A 7,073-nucleotide genomic window follows, 5' to 3' on the forward strand; every position below is an offset into this window, starting at 1 on the left:
GAAATTAAACAATTACATTTATGTTTAGAAAACGCGTTTTACATATATGAAATACAATAAACGGTATTATAATAACCAAATCTCAGTTTTAACACCATTTTGGTGAAAATTATAGTATGACACCAAATTTGATATTATAATGTTCCTTTACAAAAAAGTGATATTTCAATTTCGTGTGTTTATTTTAGTCACTCAAGTATCATGCTTATTCATTTTTAGTTTAGTTTCTTAAATATGACTAGATATATTTTAAGAGTAACAATTATTAATTAAAACATGATGATTTATATTAAATTGATATTAATAATTATAAATATAAAACTTAATCTATATGTTTCTAATTTTTTTTAAAAAATTAATATTTTAAAATTTTAAAACACAGCAACACGTTTTATAAAAAAAACATAAAATTAATTATATAAAAATCATTTATTTGGTTAACTTCATAATAATACATATTATAAAGTTTTTATAACAAAAAAAAATGTAAACAAGTATGCAAATTACTAACAAGTTGAAAAATGATTTTGACAATCTATATAAAACTAAAAAAAATTAAAATATATAATATGAAATATATTGTTTGGTGTAAGAAATTACGGAAAAATGATACAAGATTGGAAATGAAACACTATTAGCATCATTTTTTAAACAATTCCGGTGTAAAAAAATGATATAAGGTTCTTACAATTATGTATATGTCAAAACAACTTAAACACATAATAATCCCCACTAATAGAAATTAGTATACCTTAATGTTGAGGAACACAACAATCACCATAAAGTACTTTATGTAAGGGTCATATAACAAACTCATAAAGAAGCCCACATGCCATTTCCTTTATGAAACAATGAATTTGACAAAATACCCATAAAATAAAAATAAAAATAAAAAACCTTTTTTTGTTTTTGTTTTTTGCTTTTCATTTTGTGGTTACTTTACTTGTAGTAAATCTTTCCATGTGGTTAACTTTTCTCTTGGTTTCCCTTTTAAACTCCCAACCCTCTTCTCTTCAAAATCTATCTTTTTCCAATCATCAAATGTAAAAAATTTAATCTTCTTACTTTCAAGTAATTCAAGAAGCCCCTCTCTCCCTGGCTTTCTTGATGTTAGCTCTATTTTAGATACGTCTTCATAGATGCTTGCCACCTGTCATTTTTTTTATAAAAAAAAAATCATAATCTTATTTCATTAATTAGTCAGATAATTAATTAGATAGTTACAGTTTCTTCTGCATCATAAAGATTTGTAGCAATTATTCCCGTTGGACCTCTTTTTAACCACCCACATACATACAATCCATCTTCAGCTTCAGAAACATCATAACTAGATATAACTCGCCCTTTAATATTTGGAACCACACCTAAATTTATAAAACACAAAATAAAACCAATTTTATTTTTTATTTTAAAAAAAAAAAAGATTTTATTAAATGAAACAAACATACCTTTGGAATGGTCAAAAGGTAAACCATCAACGGGTATGGATTTGTAGCCTATGCTCTTAAGTACCAATCTGTAGACAAATATATTATTTATGGAAAATTAAAGATTAAAAAAGTATATGATTTTCTTATGGTGTTGCATTTTTAAATTTTATTACCCGCATTTTATATCCTCATACTCCCCTGTCCCTGTTGCAATCTGATATCCAGAGTCGCCATTTCCTATAAAATTAGATTTTGGTGTTAATTTTTATACAAATAGCAAAACAAAACATGCACTTTGAATGGAATGAACAATTCCATTCCAGTCTTTCTTTAATTCCATCGTACCAAAATTCTACCTTTTAATGTTGTCTTCTCAAAGTGTACACCACCAACATAGCCATTTCTGTGATCTGATTCAAGAAATTTATCAGGTTTCCGGAAGAAAGTGAAATCCAATTCCCGTTGACCTGAAGTTTGACCAGATGTGGATGATGCCTTGGATAACAACTCAAAGACTCTCTTCCGTATACGGTTGTTCTTCATTTCTTCCTTTCCAAAACAACAAAATCATATAAGCAGGTTTTAAATTTGCAAAACAAAGGGGAATAAGAGGTTGCATTGCATTAAATATATAGTCAAATAAAAAATTGAGGAAATGATTTTATTACCTCATCTGCAGAGGTTTTTACAAGATCAGCTTCCTTGATGTTAATGTTCAGATCTTTGATGGCTGCAAAGAGAAGAAGTAGTTCAGCATCCATGGAAGCATAAAAATTAATCAAAGGGCATTTTGGACATTTGACCAGTACTTCACTATTACTCCACCCGAAAAGAAAATGTAACACATTCCATTTTGGGTAATTACAAAAAATGGAACATTTCCTTATTGGGCAAGTTTTTCAATCTATTTTACTTTTTTGCCCTTTGGTAATCATTGATTGAGTTTAGTAACTTCGATTCTGATTCACAAGTATTAAGGGGCATTTCGGACATTTCATCAATAGTCCTATATTTTTTTCACTAAACTATTTGTAAAGTCAAACATCTCATTTTTTTGGAGTATTTCATAATATTTTTCATATGAGCATAAAAAGGTTACATTTTTTCCACCTAAAACATTATGCTAGATTAAGAAAAAATATAAATTTTGAGCATTTGCTTAAAAAAAACAATAAAAAATACCAAGAATTTCTCGTAGCTCTTTTGCAGTACAAGCTGCTTGTACGGGCCCACGTCTGCCAACAAGATAAACTTTCCTAAAATTTATAAAAATATATATTAGGAACAAAATTAAATTTCAGAAGTTAGTTTAATATTTAATAAGCAATTAATATAATAACCTTATGGAACTCTCCCTAAGAGCATCCAAAGCATGGCTAGCAATATCAGTTGTAGCCAACTCTGTAGGTGACCTTAAAAGAATCCTTGCAACATCAAGAGCCACATTACCCTAACAATAAAAAAGTTATTTTACATATATGATTTATATAGATAAAATTAAACCAATTAAAGAAAATAAGATATACCACTAAATAAATTACATATATACATACTTCATAATCGTTTAAAATATACTATATGTATTTCAAATAGTCAAACAGCAAGTTTGTTTATCATCAATCACCTTAAGAATTTTTTACAAAAGTACAAAATAAAATACCACAAAATCTTAAAATAGAATTATAATCAAGAGAATATTTAAAAAATAATAATTAAAAAGTTGTGATTTTTTTTAAAAACCTGTCCCAGAACAATGGCTGTGTCTGTGTTCTTCAAGTCAAGTGTCATATTACTGAAATCAGGGTGCCCATTATACCACCAAACAAATTCTCTAGCAGAGTGTACACCTTTCAATTCCTAACATAAGTTCATTAAAATAATAAAAAAAACCCATGAGATTTCTGAAATGAGTAGTGTCAATAAGTCAACAAGTCAACAACCAAACATACCTCTCCTTTAATGCCAAGAACTCTGTCACTTTCAGCACCATAAGCAAGCACAACCTGATTGATGATGATATATGATGATAAAGATTAAAGATTAAAGACATAAAGAAAGAAAGAAAGTCAAAAAGACGATATTGACCTTGTCAACTTACCACATGATAAATTTGGCGTAGCTCAGATAGAGAAATGGAGGATCCAAGAGACACGTTTCCAAAAAATGAGCATCTTTCATTATGTGCAACTCGTGAAAATTGGTTGATGACAATCTGTTGCAAGGTTTCTGGTCAACTAGATCAATTAAGATGATATTTTCAAGAAAAAAAAAATTTTAAAATACATTCTTGAATCTTGATCCATTATTATTATTAAATAATACCTTTGTTTCAGGGTGATCAGGTGCTACCCCTGATCGAACTAATCCAAATGGTGTTGGCAATCTATCAATGATGTCAACTTCTGCTCCTTCATGTGCTTTCAGCATCTATTATTTATTATCAAAAGTAATTAAAGTTCATATATCATTTGGAATCATTAGAATAATACAAATTATTTATGTTCATAGTAACAAGAAGTTCAAATTGATTAATTTAAAAACATAATCTGAAATGAATGTTCAAATCAATCTTCTAACCAATAATTTGGCAGACTAGCTGAAAAGCTAGCTTTTAGCTGAAAAAGCTAGCTGGTAGTTGATAAGCCTGTCTATGAATTAATAGTGTTTGGTAAAAAGTAGCTTATAAGCTAGATTGCAATGTAAAATGACAAAAATGGGTATTTAGATATATAACTAAAAGAAAAGAAGAATAGATATAATTAAGGGTGTAATTGGAATATTTTTGAAAAAGCTCCAAAGTAGTTTATCAAAAGCTAAAAAAAGCTACTTTTGTGGTTTTACCAAACAGTAAATTACAATAAGCTAGCTTATTTTTGCCAAACAGGGTCAAAATCTGATTATCAATTTGAGATTGGATTCAACAATATCTATATAGTGTCCATTTCTTCATGTAAACCCTAATAAACACACAGACACAGACACAGACACAGACACATACCTTTTCGGCTGTGTAAAAACCAGCAGGACCACTGCCAACAACACAAACACGCAATGATTGAGAGGTAGCAGATGTAAACTTCCTAGCAATCATTGTTCTCTAATCTCTTCGTCTTTATTCTTATTTTATTCCTGTGTAAAGAAATGCAAAATAAGTTTGAACCAGCATAAAGAAATGCACCAATATTTACAAACAGACAATGAATACAAAGATTAACAAGAATGAACGAAAATAACCAATGAATTGACCAAATAGCATACATGTCAAGATGCAAACAATACAAGAGACATGCATCATATAATGTGCAGATGACATCCATAAAGTATTCTAAAGTTCACAACTTTTGAAGGAAAGGAGTATTAAGATCATGGATGCTAATAAATTTAAGCAGACAATTTCTCTTGAGAATTATATATTAGCTTCAACATATATTTGATTGATTAAGCATGGAGAATTGCAGATTAGATCGTTTTAGCACATAGACAAATAAGATAAAATTTTCACAATATTAGATTATTCTCAAGAAGGCTGAGATACCAAAACGAATTCGACTGGAGCCTTGATTTGAAGCTCAAGCTGGAGCTCGGCTCCACTAAGATTTTAAAAAAATTTATAATCACTAAATTGAGTAAGAAACATCAGAAGGTGTGCATGATTCCATCTGCAAATCTGTAATACGATCCAATACCATTGTAAAACATCATAAGGTGTTCATAGTTTACTTGTTTGTTACCTTTTTGCTTTGTGCGTTCGTTGCAAATGTCATTTACCAAACCACCATTAACAACATTAACACAACCACAATCAATTTATTACAGTTATATATCGAAATCAATTGCAAAAAAACAAAAGAATTGGCTTAAGTAACGAAATGAAGGAATCTGGACTTACTCAGTTACAGCTTCGATGTTGATTTTGTAAACGAGAAGCGTGTCGTTCTCACTTCTCAGCAACCTTCCGTGAAGCGGAGGTCCGCGATTAGGGATGGTGGAGCGGCGGTGACGAGTAGAGATGGTGTAGTGGCGGTGATAAGTAGAGATGGTGTGGTGGTGGCCGGTAAGTGGAGGTGACGTGGTGGCAATTTGCGAATGATAAGCGAACAAAGGGATGTAGGGTTTCATTTGGGTTTGGACTTGGGACGGAGTCACGAAGAGTATCATCAGGCCGTTTTTTTTTTTTTTTTTTTTTTTTTAAACCTATGTTATAAATAAATAATTATAAAGAAGTGGCATATATGTAAATTACAGTAAGCAAGCTTGGCGTGATAAGATATTCGAGTAGCTCGAGCTCGAGTTTGGCTCGATTAAAGCCGAGTCGATTTTGAGTATTTTCCAAGTCGATCTCGAGTTTCTCACGAGTTGGCTTGTCTCATTTACACCCATAGAGGCGAAAGAGAATAGGGAAATTGTTAGTGCAAACGACTGAACGAGGATAAGCAACGAAATTCTAGACAGGAAACGATACCAAACCCATACCATTATCGAATCGGCATCGTTTAAACGGTATTTGGTATCTCAAAATCATGAAATTCGGTATTCGATAATGTCGTTATCGATGCTAGTACCGAAAACCGGTATCATTTCCGATAGTGATACCGGTAATGTTAGTTTGGTTTAATGCTCGGTGCCGATTTTCCACCTAATTCGATATTCAGGAATATCGGGGTGTCAGTTTTGTCTCATGCTGATCTGATATAATAAAAGACTTATTTATCATCCAGATGTTATATTAAGGGGCTACCAAATGATCTAGAATGGTCTGATTGAGAGTGCCTATAACATCCCAAAAATTAGAGTAAAATTATCATTTTTCAAAAACAACCCAATGACCATAATTGTTTACAAAACATTGTTTCAAAAGTGACAATCACTAATCAGAGTATCTCAAAATCCAAATAACATAAATCCGAAGGATGTGCACGATCACACCTTCACCTTGTCACGATCATTTGATGTATTTGAAACAAAAAATTGAATCTGTAAGTCAAAGCTTAGTGAGTTCCCCCAAAGTACCACCATGTAAACATTTAAACAACATATATTGGGCCCACGAACTCCTGATTGGATTACCCCTGACCCACGACCTTGCGGTTGGAATGCCCCGGCCCACAACCTCTCAATTGGATTGCCTAATACATGCTAGGTCCACAACCTCCTTGTAGGATTACCCCTGGCCCACAACCTTCCGATTGGAATGTCTCGGCCTAGAGCCTCTTGGCTGGATTGCCCCGGTTTATTGATTGATAACACACATCAGTACAATCTCAACCCCATTATACCATGTTGACACATACAAAACAAATAACATATATCCAACAATAGATAATAATATAATCATACAAACAGACAGATCTACAGATCACTACCGCATAGCAATATCCTATATATCATGACACAGATCTAACAAATCACTACAACATAGCAACATCCTCTATGTCAGGATACATAATCTAGTGGGTTGGCATTGGTGCCTTCGACCCACAAGTACAGTGAGGAAAACTCACATCTCAGTTTGAACAAATAGTTGAATAGGTCACTTCTCCGAATATCAACTCTACAAGTCACCTATACATCAAATAGTGACAAATCTCAACTACAACTCAAAATACCCAAAATACCCTTAGGTCAAACTTGGTCAAATCATGG

At 31.7% G+C, this 7,073-nt stretch overlaps 1 protein-coding gene across 2 annotated transcripts; it reads right to left on the reverse strand.

The window, feature by feature from the left end:
- Positions 1–711: 711 nt before the first annotated feature.
- LOC145062636 (Pyridine nucleotide-disulfide oxidoreductase family protein) lies at positions 712–5,590 on the reverse strand. 2 transcript variants are annotated; one of them, XM_079010214.1, is made up of 14 exons: positions 5,320–5,590; positions 4,429–4,559; positions 3,753–3,857; positions 3,529–3,642; positions 3,380–3,433; positions 3,171–3,287; positions 2,771–2,880; positions 2,613–2,686; positions 2,099–2,160; positions 1,787–1,979; positions 1,604–1,667; positions 1,449–1,516; positions 1,225–1,364; positions 712–1,150 (listed from the first exon to the last, which is right to left on the reverse strand). In XM_079010214.1, the coding sequence occupies exons 2-14, from the start codon at positions 4,519–4,521 to the stop codon at positions 935–937; spliced, it is 1,410 nt and encodes a 469-aa protein (XP_078866340.1). In that variant the 5' UTR covers positions 4,522–4,559; positions 5,320–5,590; the 3' UTR covers positions 712–934. The 2 variants fall into 2 exon arrangements, with proteins under 2 accessions (XP_078866340.1, XP_078866341.1); XM_079010215.1 differs by lacking the exon at positions 5,320–5,590 and adding an exon at positions 5,162–5,300.
- Between the last annotated feature and the right edge of the window lie 1,483 nt (positions 5,591–7,073).

The sequence above is a fragment of the Lactuca serriola genome, chromosome 7, assembly GCF_051521515.1.
Source record: "Lactuca serriola cultivar US96UC23 chromosome 7, Lser_US96UC23_V15, whole genome shotgun sequence".
Classification (NCBI taxonomy): Eukaryota; Viridiplantae; Streptophyta; class Magnoliopsida; order Asterales; family Asteraceae; genus Lactuca; species Lactuca serriola.

Excerpts from the sequence above, each read along its gene's own strand:
- LOC145062636 (XM_079010214.1), bottom strand. The coding sequence starts at position 4,521 with ATGATTGCTAGGAAGTTTACATCTGCTACCTCTCAATCATTGCGTGTT. Across the intron at positions 3,643-3,752 it reads CTGATCACCCTGAAACAAAG|ATTGTCATCAACCAATTTTC; the intron begins GTATTATTTAAT and ends ACCTTGCAACAG. Across the intron at positions 1,151-1,224 it reads TTTATGATGCAGAAGAAACT|GTGGCAAGCATCTATGAAGA; the intron begins GTAACTATCTAA and ends AAAAAATGACAG.